The sequence below is a fragment of the Dichomitus squalens genome (genome assembly GCF_000275845.1).
Source record: "Dichomitus squalens LYAD-421 SS1 unplaced genomic scaffold DICSQscaffold_123, whole genome shotgun sequence".
NCBI lineage: Eukaryota > Fungi > Basidiomycota > Agaricomycetes > Polyporales > Polyporaceae > Dichomitus > Dichomitus squalens.
Genome location: NW_006767005.1, coordinates 4,411 through 16,819, shown reverse-complemented (window position 1 = coordinate 16,819; position 12,409 = coordinate 4,411). Strand labels below are relative to the sequence as shown.

Sequence of the window (12,409 nt, the reverse complement as noted above, 5' to 3'; positions counted from 1 at the left end):
CACGGACCTTCATGAACAGGGAATCGGGTATGGTGCTCGCGATGAGCTGCTTGACGATGGCCTCCCCCTTTTTCCACGCCGGCCAATTCGAGCTGGTATGCCGCATGCGCAGGGTCCGGCACCGTGCCTGGACCCGGAGTGACACCAATGGGGGCCGTAGCCACTGTCCCGCCGCCGGTCGTGGCAGCGGCGTCTACTCCCCCTCCAGCAGCGGTGGGGGTCGCGGCCACACCTGTAGCCGTGCCTCCCACTGGAGCCGTGGTGTTTGTCCCCGCCGAAGAGGGCGGTGCAACAGGTTCGGCGGACGTACCGTCGAGATGTCCGACAAGTCCCTTCGCGTCGGCCGCCCACGTAAGGCGCTCCTTGTAGAGGACCCAGTTCGAGCCGCCGACGTCGAGCTTCGGTACGCGCACGTAGTCGTCGCCAAGTTTCACGGAGGACATGTTGAGGGATTAGATTGGGGGGTAAGGTAGGTCTTCGAGGATTAGTCCGCCTAGAAGGCAGGGCTCATAACCTATAGAATAGCACTCAGTACGCGGTATGCGGGACTGATATATTACTAATGTAAGTACCTATAGAATAGCACTACAGTACGACATCAGTGGAGTCCAGCGGGGAGACTATATGGGCGGCTCACCTCAGTACGCGGTATGCGGGACTGAGGTGAGCGGGTACAGGTCCGACAGCTTATATAGAGTAAGTAAGTAATGTAATCACCGTATCGTAAGGGTCCGCAAATGGGCCGCGCCACAGGGCGCATCAATCCCGATGGTGTTCCGTAGCCGCGCAGTGTCGCACGAGGCTTGCGACGGGATCGCGCTACAATCGCGCCATTCCAACACAGTCAGCTTGTGACTATGCTACTTAGACTGACGGCTATCAGCCCTATGATCCCGTTAATCATCTCCTAGACTACATTCTCCAGGTATCGCTCCAGGCATCACATGCAGTGTACTCCGAGTGCAAAACTGATAGACGTCACAAGGAATCAAATGCAGAAGTAGCCATTGCATCAACCAAGGACCTTCTGCCCCTCGTCATTCTCCGGGAGCGGTATTGGGGAATGCTCTAATGCCATTTATTTGTAGGAAGTCGGGCTTATCGATGATGTTTCTACGGCATTATTAAAGTGGTCACCGCCGATCACGGTGTATGAGGAAGGCTGTAAGCAATCTGTTGCAGTATCCGATGTAACGGCTAAAATAGATTTTTGCAGTTGGAATGGTATCACCAAGAGCTCTCCAAGGAGAAACTGTCCCAGACGATACCATGCACTTCGAGGCTGCTTTCACTCGAGTCCTTCCACGTACGTACTTTCATCCCTTAGCTTATCTTGATCAGTGGCATGACGGGCAATTCAATCCATAGCAGCATCTCCTGGTTGTACTGAGCCCTCGGTGCTGCTTGATAGTCATGTCAATGCGAGCGCTGGCTACATCCGCTGCGCTGCTCCTCCTTGGACAGTCTACACCAAGGAGTTATACCGTCATGGCTGGGGCCTACCCCTCTGGTTTCCTCAGGCGGGTGCACACGAGCCATCGATCGGGGATGTAGGTTGCCTCATCGAGGGTCGCTTCGAGACTTTCTTTAACAGCACCAGACACCCAAATGACACCGTACACCAGCCGAAGGGCGTGCCTGCAGAATTTGAGCCGCTGTACTCCGACCCTTCCCGTCACACACAGGACGAACTTGGCCGCTTCCAACATGTATTAGGTCGCAACATGAAGCGATCTAGAGAGAGACTTTTCTCCACTAGCAGGTGAATTAACTTCGTATGTTGTTTCAAGTGCTAACTCGAAGCGTAGAGTGGATCCGAACAACGCTCTCTCCAAGACAGACTTAGACTTCACCTTCGCTGGCGACACTGGGGCCTTGCTGGTACTTCCTGCCGATGTTCACAGAGAGGCCATTGTGGCACATGGACGGATCATCAGATACATTATTAAACACTCCTCTAGCTGGCGCACCTTTGCTCACTCCTTAGATTATGAATTTGCCGAGGAGGATATTGTATTTGTCTCAGGCACCACCAAGGCAAGAACATTCGGAATGGCAGTTTTCCAGGATTCCACACTCGGTACGGACAGAGATGCGGGAACAGCGTCCATAGAGACAGATGGGCCCATCGTCTCTGATTTCTCTGTCACACTCTCCGGCCGACCACTACGCCACGAATGCATTAGCTATTATCCATCAAACGTGGCGAGTCGCGACTGCTCACAGCGGTACCAATGGTTCCCCCCACTCCCCCACACCCGCTGAGCGTACCCTTTTCGTCAACTACTATCGAATGAAACGCCGCCGAGTACTGAAACTTGTCAAGCTGTTGAAGCCGATCAAGGTTCCGATGGACGTCACGGGCGCATCGCGTCTCTTGGAGGGTCGCGATGATGATGATGATGATGATGACGACGACGACAAAGGTGGCGCCGCCGTATGAAGCCTGGATCCAGGGCACTCTAGTGACGACGATGAGCCATCACTCAAGAGGCACATGGTGGTATGGAAATAAGTGGTAGTGGCGAGAATCCATATACACCAATCTTTGTGTTCAGACGTGTGACCCTGTCTGCAATCTTCTCGACTACATCCTTCAGGTGTGTCCAAAGGCCTACATATGGATTGGTAAAAAATGACGAGCTCCACATATGCTAGAATTCCGACGCCAGAGTTGCCATCGCCTCCGACTTGGACTTGATCTCCATCTTTCACGGTAAAATGTCTATCACATCATTCAAGCGCATACATTGACTTTGCTCACAGAATCGCCAGTTCCCTGACTTAGAGGACATCACAGCAAGCATTGCGGAGATATCGCCTGCTATTGAGGTTGACGACGAAGGAGGTTAGTGCCACATTATTGAATGCACGACGATTCTCCATTCCCACAATATGTAGTTGGCACCATACGCGCGGACCATTTCACCCAATTTGGCTACGGCATCAGTGAGTTCAGTACAGTGGACAACACCAAGTGTCCATTCACGGGATTAGCAGACCCGCATCATGCTCGTTGTTGCGAATCAATGCAGGAAGGGCCATTCAGAGCAGCCCAATGTGGTGAGGTTCATGTTGTCAAACGATGTATCATATGATTGTTAAAATCTGACTCAGAAGGCACTGGAAACGACGTTCGTAGCCTCGGCCAACCGAATCCAGATACCATTCACCTAGGCCTGAGCAATGCTGCCGAGGCTGAAGTCCACGATGTCCTTAGCGACTTGCGACGCTTCTCCACTACATACAAGAGACGATTTGTTCTTGTCCCTGAGCTCATCCCTGAAGCACTGGAGCTGCTTTCATCAAGCCAAGCTCCCCCAATCAATCCAGTGACGGAGCGCGTCATCCGGAACGAGTGCAATACAACCGCTTGCAGTCGAGCAGTCGGGGAACCGCGAACAGCCTCTAACGGAGCCGTTTCAATGACTCTCGGCGTCCATCTTCCTCATGGGCGACTTGCAACCTCGGGTGGAATAGAGACAACATGCACTGTCGAAGAAGTCATCAACCTGAAACATGGTAAGCGACATCGATTCATGTGATGCAGATAATACCTCACGACGAGAATGGTTGAAGATTATCGCCGCATGGTAGATCTGTTGACGGGTATAGAACGGAAGCAGCAGCTCTGGGTGGCTGCTGGTGTACCGATGCGATGGGTCTTGGCGGCTTCCTAGTGCATGTCTCAACCTCTGAATGAAGTCCGGCGTGTGTGAAGGTATGCCTCTAATTCACTCCCGGCTACAATTTAGTACTCATTCTGTGTGTTAGATTAAGGGGATACGAGATGATTGCGTTGCTGTACTACGATGCATTGTATGAATATGAGGGATCTGAAGAGTGTGGAATCGCTATCTACAACATGAGCGCAATAGTCCCGCCTGATCCACTCGGAATTACTAGTCTCATTAGTGTAAGACAAGGGCCACCAGAACTGGATCAGAATATGTGTCCTGCCAGATAATCATGCCGATCATTTAGATATCACAAATCTCGTCGCTTTCGCCTAGAGAGCAGAAGACGTAGATGGCGCGAAATGCACGAAACCACGATGGGAGAATTGGGTCGTGCGCGAGAGCCAGGACGGAATTGGTCCTTCTATTGGTAGTGTCAAGCGACTATACGGTTTTTCAGAAGAAGCAATGCATAAACACAGGAGATAACGCAACAACGGATGCTACATATCGACAGGCGCACTGTGACTGTTACAATGAGCACATCATACAGAGGGACGCACACCTCGTTACCTACTACAACAGCTCCCCACCCCCACTAGGCTCTGAATCGTCTGCGAACCCGACCTCGCTTCTCCCTCACCCTCACCCACGTCCCCATCCCCATCCACTTCACCATGCTCCGGCGCACACCCCGTACACCCCTCCCCACACGCACACTGCCCCTCGGGACACCCACAGCCTCCAGGACAGCTACACTGCAGCTTCGGCACCTCGACCAGCCCAAACAGTGAACGCCGCTCCGCGTCACCACCTTCGAAGATGCTCTTGGGGTACACGAGCACGTTCGTCGGGTCGAGCGCGCCCGCACGCGTGCGTCCAGGCGGAGGCAAGGGAAGCGATGCAGCGGTCGCTAAGAACGCGTCGATGTAGCTCACGCTGTCCCCGCGCGCCCGTCGGGCAGACGTCGGGGAGTTGTACGTGCCCGACGTTGAGCTCGAGCCCGCTACAAGGGCAGGAGGAGACACGGCACCTTGCTGAACCGCGCTCGCGCCCGAAGAGGTGTGCCCGTATCGGCCCTGGGAGAACGCGAGGGCGTGCTCGGGCAGCGCGACGCCGCCGTCGTGGTCGACGCACGTCCTGCACTCGCCCTCTTCGCAGTCCAGGATGTCCTTCGCGGCGTGCTCGCTCCCACGGTGCTGGACGCACCCCGGACAGGCGCACTGGACCCCACAGCAGCACCCGCTGTCCGCGATGAAGGCGGACGCGCTGGGCAGATGGATCGCGGGGAACACTGGAGGCGCACTGTATGTTGTGTGGGCGTGGCTGAATGACGATGCATATACAGGGGTAGATGATGCTGAGCAACACCTTGGAGCACGGGGGATGTGTTGATCGGAAAGGGCAGGGGTGGTGCCAGAGCGTTTAGTGCGCTTCGGTGTAGGCGAGGGTGGGCGAGAGACAGTAGAACAACAACTGCGCTTCTGGCTACTGAACATATCCTCCGTGGGACCCGCAGTTGTGCGAGGCTCCGAAGAATTTGACGGGACCCTAGATGTCGACGTTGATGCTGAAGGTAAATCGTCGCCGCAGCAGAACAGCGCAGCCTGCGCGAGCGCTGCGAGTCCGCCGTTGTCGGTCCGCATAGATGGGCCTTGGTCGTGGGCACAGGTGCAGATGCTCGCGTCCTTGCCGCCGCAGCGACACAAATTCAGGCAGGCATCAGGGAGCGTGTCCTGAGTTGGGACATCCTTCAGGCCGTTAGGCAACGCCGGCGCGATGGGCTTGAACCTCCGTGCTAACAAATCAGCGGGTCAGCCTTGCATGAGCAGGCTGTGCATACAGACGAAAGAGAGGAGCAGAAATCATTGACGACTTCCGCGATGAAGTACATAAGTAGGTTGAACTTCAAGGACTTGATGAAGTGCACGAACGGGCCTTGCGGTCAAACAAGATGAGCGAAGCGACGTACATTTAGACTTCGACATGGGCCCGTCGGCCGAGCCGGCAGCTTTCGCTTCCAACAATGTCCCAGGCACCGAGCTTGAGGAGCATGTGCACTTGCCGTGCATCCGCTTCGTCTTCCGTAGCTCCCTGCACTTGTCACATTGGGACACCGGTCTGCCCTTCTTCTTCACCTCGAAGAGCGGCCGATCCGCATGCTGACAGCCGGACGAGCGGTGCCCCTTAATGCAGGACTCACTTCGGGCTAGATTGAGCAACGCAGCTTCCCTGAGCACACATGGATCTCGACACACCAGGCAAACTTCTTGTCGTTGACATAGACCTGTGGGAGGTAAGCCAGCGCCCAAAGCCGGGAGGATATGCCGATAATTGGCACGCACCATCGAATGAGCATGTAACGTCGGTGTTATACAGGGTAAACTTTAGATCCGCTCCTCCAGCTCGACCTCGATAAGCATTGTGAGTGGGCACATGGGGGACACAGTGTCACCACGGAGACATACACAAGACGAGAGGCCAAAGATGGTGTGCGATATACCAAACTACCTGATTCCCTCGTGAGAAGTCCGTCGCGGAGCACAGCGGTGCAGCGTTCTCTCGTCCCAAGTAGGCGGACTGATTTGGGTTGAGACTGAATTGTGTGCAGAACACAGAGAGAGGGTGGCTCTAGACCTGAGCTGGCTAGAGAGGAGGCTGAGGGAGGGGAGAGGGTAAGCGTGATGGGAGGAAAGAACGGTATAAGTGAGACACTCGAGGTCTTGGCCGGGACCGTCCCATGCGCCCGGCGCTGCGATCTCTGGGCCGGATGCCAGCATGTCACACGCTGATGACTGGTGCGGTCATCGGGTCACAGTTCCCCTGTCACGCGCATCTCGATCCCATCCTCCAAGGTCGGGGCAATATGCAGTGAGCGCCCATCGAGCTCACCTCTGCGCCTCTGAGCGGGAACACAAGCTTGAGCCACATACAGTCGACACCCTCTTAACCCATAGCCCTCGGGACAGGCCCAAATATATGGGTTTTGAGGGGTTATGGGCTACCAGAACTTTAGCGCCTTCTAAGCGCCCTGATAAGTCCCAGTTAGCGAGCGCTGAACAGGCGTCTACTGACCCTTCGAGGGAGCGCTATGGGATTTCGAACACACTAACCTACCCACAACGTGGTTGAAGCATGGATGGATGCTGGGAGGACACTAGGAAGCATGTATTGAGTACTTTGTGGGTTATTGATGAGCGAAATCTCAATGTGACCACTATTACCGTATGGGATTTGAGCCCTAGAAGGCTATGGGTTATGGGGTATTGGGGACCTATGGGTTATGGGGTCGAATTCCCCCTATCCCGACTTGGGAAAGCCAAAATCCTATGGGTTTTTAGAGTTTATGGGTTACCAGGGGTATGGGTTAGGAGGGTGTCGACTGTATTCCCTCCCGATCATTTTAGGTGAAAGCGTTGCAAGGTAGGCACATCAAGTGCGGACAACGATAAAGACCGTTTCAAACGCAGTCCTGAACACAGGCACGCCACACGATCACTGCGACTTAGGATTGACCTTCTCGTCGTGGGCGTCCATGCCATTGCAAGGCGGCTCGCTGGAGAACGGCATGTCGAACGATTACGGCTCTATAACTGCATGCGTCGGGATATATTGCGACAGCACAATACATGATACGATCCGCGTCCACCTCATGGTACTAAAACCGCTGCCACGCCCTAGTGGCGCGATAGTTCGCTCTTCTAGCCAGCCAGACGGGGCCAATGTGCCTCAGATACCCACGCGTCGTCTGGGCGTCGCCGTGACGCGCGCACCAGCCCCAACACCGCTGTTACGGGGGGTTCCAGGGACGATGATTTTGGAGCTGCTACTCGACGACGTCTTCGCCGCAAGTGCCTCCTCTTGCGCCTTTTTCGCGCTCCTGTCGCAGATAAAGCGAGCGAGCGATATCAGCCATTGGTCTGCGCCAGACGCACTAGAGCGCAGATGGATAGGAACTCACTCCTCTCTCTGCCGCGCCATCTCCGTCTCGAGCTCTGCCCTCTTGGAGAACTCGCGGTCGGCCTTCCGTCGGTTCCCACGCTCATCGAAGTTCTTCTCCTTTACAGAGTAGAAGACGGACCCGAGCTCGGCTGCACACGTCGCGTGAGGATGGAAGTCTTATGCCAATAGGAAAGGACGCACCAAGCCAGTAAGCATCGACGGCCGTGACTTGGGTCATGTACTCCTTGGACGTCAGAATTAGCTCGTGATAAACGACGTATGTTGGCGTGTCTAGAGAAGGAGCAGTCATGAGACGACAAGTGACGGCATGTTCTAGCTCGACACTCACAGCCTAAGCCATACAGCGCACTTGTCGGGTGCAAGTGTGTGGGAAGACCCGTGCGGATGTTGACAAACTCCCCAATGCCCTTCACACGCGCGGCCTGGTGGAAGTACCCAGCAGTGATCGCCTTCCTGTAAGTATGCCGTCAGCGTTCACTCGTTCTGAGTTCGAATACAGCGCGATTGCGATAGGAGGCGAGGCGAAGCGCGAAGGCTTACTCAGGACAGAATGGGTTTCAGGAGTACGCACCGGATGATGTCGAAGTCTGTCCCAGCAGAAATGAGCTCCATCTTCTGGAACTTCATGATGTCCTCCAGCTGCGCGCGGACCTCGCGCGCCTTCCTCAACAGTTTCGGGTGTAAGAAGTGACGCAAGGCCCAATCGTCCCGGAACCCGTGTGACTTCCACTGGTTGAACACGTTCAGCAGTGTGAGGTGGTCACTCTCAGGTACGTTGAACTTCTCCCGGGCCGCGTCCGCCTCCTCCATGCGCTCCTTTGGTCGGTAGAAGACGCTCGGCACGGAGAGCATTGACACGATAGTGAGCATCTCGGCGGAGCATCTGTACTCGACCGACTGGATGAGCATCTTCGCCATGCTCGGTTCCATCGGGAACTCGCTCATCTTCCGCCCGATGGGTGTCAGGTCGCCGACGTTGTCCAGGGCACCAAGCACCCAGAGCTGGTACATCGAGTTGAGCATGTTCGCCTGTGGAGGTGGGTCCATGAAGTCGAATTCGAGGAGGTTCTTGACGCCGAGAGATTTCAGCAGGAGTACCGTGTTCGCCAAGTTCGTCCGCTGGATCTCTGGGATGTTGTTAGAGAACATCTCATTCCGGAACGCCATCTCGGTGTAGAGGCGGTAACAGAACCCGCTCCCGGTACGTCCGGCACGACCAGTCCGTTGGTTGGCATTCGCCTGACTGATAGGGGTAATCTGGAGGGCGTCCATACCCACCTTCGGATTGTACACCTTGAGTTTCGAGTACCCAGCGTCAACCACGTACAAGATACCGTCAACTGCAGCATGGCGTAAGAAGCTATGCACGTACGTGGATAAATTGTACGTACCAGTCAAGGATGTCTCCGCGATATTCGTAGCGACGATTACCTTTCGCCGACCGTCCGGGGTTGGTTCAAAGATCTTTGCCTGGAGGTCAGCAGGCATCTGCGAGTAGATCGGCAATACGGCAAGAGGTGCAGGGTCGTCAAGTTGCGACAATCGTTCTAGAAGAAGCTGATCAGGCGCCATATGATGAAAAAATAGGACATCGGTACGGACCTTGGACCACCTGGCATGTCACCTCAATATCCTCTTGACCAGTCATGAAGACGAGGATATCCCCTGGTGGGAGGGATAGGTGAATTTGCAGCACCTGCTTAACCGCGCTGTCGACGTAGTCCTCGCATGGAGACTTCGAGTGGAAAACCTCGACGGGGAACGTTCGACCAGGGATAGTGAATGTTGGGGCATTGCCATAGAAGTTGGAGAACTTCTCAGCGTTCATCGTAGCAGACGTGACGATTAATTTGAGATCTCTCCGCCTAGACAAGACTGTGGTGGGGTCAGCTTTACATATACGATGATGCTGTCATGCGAGACCTACTCTTCCGCAGGAGACCCATGAGCACGTCGGTACTCAGTGATCGCTCGTGCGCCTCATCAAGGATGATGACGCTATAGCGATCTAGGTCGCCCTCGTTCAGGGATTCACGCAGCAGTACGCCGTCCGTCATGTCTATGATCATAATCAGCCTCCTCAGTCAGCAGGCGCATCAAGACCACTCACACTTGATCTTCGTCTCTGGAGAGGTGCAATCCTCGAAACGGATTGCATAGCCGACAGTGGAGCCAAGCTTGCACTAAATGGTGACCACATGTTATAACTGGATCGTAGGGCAAGACGATGCAGGCTACTCACCTCCATCTCCTCGCTGACACGCTTGGCGACGGACATCGCAGCCACGCGACGAGGTTGTGTACATCCAATGAGACCGTACGCACAGTAGCCGTCTTCGTACAAGAACTGCGCCAGCTGGGTCGTCTTGCCAGATCCTGTCTCACCGACCACAACGATGACTACAGAGAGCAGTTATGATTGACGAGACCACACGCACAATGAGTCGGAAGCCGTACCTTGGTTCTCCCGAATGACCTTCATCAGTTCCTCGCGACAAGCGAAGGCAGGCAAGTATTCTCGCTGCTCCTTAAGCGTTCTCGAGCGAGCGAACACACTAACACCCTTTGAGCTCTTCAGATGCGAAGCGAATTTCGAGTCGCCCTTGTAGTCTTCCTCTTTCTCCTGTTTTGCCTTCTGTTCGGCGGCAGCTGCATGCGCGTCATCCCAAACACGGAATCGCCACCGCACACAACCCCGGACATAGAGAAACCAAGACTACGTGAATGTCCAATCCAACTACCGCTTGAAGGGCATGAGAAAGGCACTTACCCTCGGCTTCCATCTCCTCGTCTTTCACGCCCATGATGTTACCTAGCTGCGTACCGCCAAGAGCAGCAAGCTTGGCTGCGGCCTTCGCGCGCTCGGCTTGTTCGCGTTTCTCCCTGACAAGGGCGCTCCCCTTCCGGGCGAAGACGGCCATATCGCTCGTCGGGTCGCGGACGGGGTTGATAGGCTCGAGCTGCTTGGTGAAGACGGTACGGCCATCGAGGAAGGGTGGCTTGAGGTCGTGCACCATGACGTGTACGGTCGACTCGGACTCATCCTCGAAGTCGAGGTCAATCTCTTTACGGGTCGCCACCCCAGAGGTAACCATCCGGTTGGCCTCCCAGAGGTCGTTATCGGCATTCTAGCAGAGCCTTCATCAGCGGACACACAAAATGTGAATGCAAAGCGTACGCACATATTGCGCTTGGCGCGCCGAGATCTTCTTGACCTGCTTCTTTGCCATCTGCTCCTCTTTCGCCGCCGCGAGGTCGTCGTACTGCGCAAGCGGATTATAGTCCTCATCGCCCACAACTCCGCCCTCTTCTGCGCCCATGTACCAATCTCTGTCCAGACGCGTCTGCTCCTCCTCCCATTCTCGGGCATCTATACCTAACCCACCCTCGCCATCGGAGCCAGGCGATCCACCACGACGTGGCGTTGGCGCATCCCATCTCTTGTTGCGTGCAGAAGATCCGCCGGGCGACGAAGGCCGCCTTGGCGTGGCATCCCAGGAAGCATTTGGAATCCGAACGCTAGGCGCATCCTCCCCTCGACGACTGCGTTCTGAGCGTGGTGTGGCGTCCCATTCGCGGCGGTCGCGATCTCCACCTCTCCGTCTATCGTATGCTTGATCGCGGTTCAGTCGCCGCTGGAAGTCGCCAAGGCCGCGCGGCCCATCTCCACGAGGTTCGTTCTTCGCAGTTATGCCCTCTGAGAAACAAAGAGTAAACATCGGACCAATACACTTGCGTTCGACCGGCCTACCTCGTATCTTCCTGCGCTCCTCCAGCCGCTGACGTGCGACCTCCGACAATCCACCAGGATGAGATGGTGTCTCTTCGCCTCGCTGGCGCATATGCGAGGTCCGTGAAGCGGGAAGAGATGGGACTGGAACTGAGGTTATGGACCTGAACACGGTAGCCTGGCTACGATACGCACCTTTGAAGACCGGCTCATCTCCGTCTCCATCTAGTTTCGGTCTCTTCCGACTCCCTTCACCGTTCGCCTGAGCTGCAAGAGCGCGCTTCTCCTGAGCGAGCTTGTCGAGTCCGAGCACGGATGCACGCGGGGTAGGGGGATCAAGGGGCTTCGCTGGTTGACGGAATGCGTGTTTCTGGGGATGACATGTTAATCCATTTTGCCTTTGTGTAATCGACTCGGCATAACCTACCGCATCCTTGCGCATGAGACCACCCTGACGCACAGGTTCGGGTTCAAGGACATCACTATCGTGCACCACGATTCCTTGTACGGGTAGTTGCGGTTGTCCTGTGGCCTGCTGCTTCTCGTGCGACAAGATCTCTGCATGAAGTTCTGCAAGGAAGGAAGGCTTAAACTTGCCAAAAGACTTCGCCGCTACGAGGGAAGAGGTACGTTGGAACAGGGCCATCGCTTTGCCCAAGTGATCACTACGCACCTTCAATGAAGCCATCCACCGTGTTGTTCTTGGCTATGTCCTGGACGCGTCGAGCAAGTAAATCATTCGGATTGATGAGATTCATTACTCTTGAGAGCTGAATGGCAATGTGATGAATGAATTCATCGTCGCCTTTAGTCGGGGAGGCCATGGAGGACGAGGTGAAGGAGGGTTAGCTGCTCCGAAGCTGTCTCAGAGCACCGTCAGGTAGGAGTAGCAAGAAGCGCCAGTAGTGCCACCAGCCAAACTGGAGTAAACAACGGGTAGTATATGATGAGCGCTGTAAGGGTCTATTTCTCCTTACAATGTCACCACCGTCTCTGCCTTAGAGTCACTTGCTTCCCAATAATTCACATCAGGGGAACT

At 55.2% G+C, this 12,409-nt stretch overlaps 3 protein-coding genes across 3 annotated transcripts; all 3 read right to left on the bottom strand.

Moving 5' to 3' along the window:
• Nucleotides 1-17: 17 nt before the first annotated feature.
• Nucleotides 18-443, bottom strand: DICSQDRAFT_175691 (uncharacterized protein; the record flags this gene model as incomplete). The annotated part of the gene is made up of 2 exons (XM_007371579.1): nt 18-250; nt 311-443. Coding segments are annotated over 2 exons (366 nt in total), but the record flags the coding sequence as incomplete, so codon positions are not given.
• A 5,282-nt stretch (nt 444-5,725) lies between these two features.
• DICSQDRAFT_14849 (copper-fist-domain-containing protein) lies at nt 5,726-5,967 on the bottom strand (the record flags this gene model as incomplete). The annotated part of the gene is made up of 2 exons (XM_007371578.1): nt 5,726-5,879; nt 5,936-5,967. Coding segments are annotated over 2 exons (186 nt in total), but the record flags the coding sequence as incomplete, so codon positions are not given.
• Nucleotides 5,968-7,406: 1,439 nt separating this feature from the next.
• Nucleotides 7,407-12,194, bottom strand: DICSQDRAFT_73309 (P-loop containing nucleoside triphosphate hydrolase protein; the record flags this gene model as incomplete). Its single annotated transcript, XM_007371577.1, has 17 exons — nt 7,407-7,557; nt 7,639-7,768; nt 7,821-7,910; nt 7,969-8,093; nt 8,212-8,835; nt 9,028-9,187; nt 9,243-9,515; nt 9,568-9,699; nt 9,751-9,823; nt 9,883-10,040; nt 10,098-10,289; nt 10,411-10,768; nt 10,823-11,335; nt 11,384-11,514; nt 11,566-11,740; nt 11,798-11,982; nt 12,044-12,194. 17 exons carry the CDS (start codon nt 12,192-12,194, stop codon nt 7,407-7,409), a joined length of 3,621 nt encoding a protein of 1,206 aa, XP_007371639.1.
• Nucleotides 12,195-12,409: the final 215 nt, after the last annotated feature.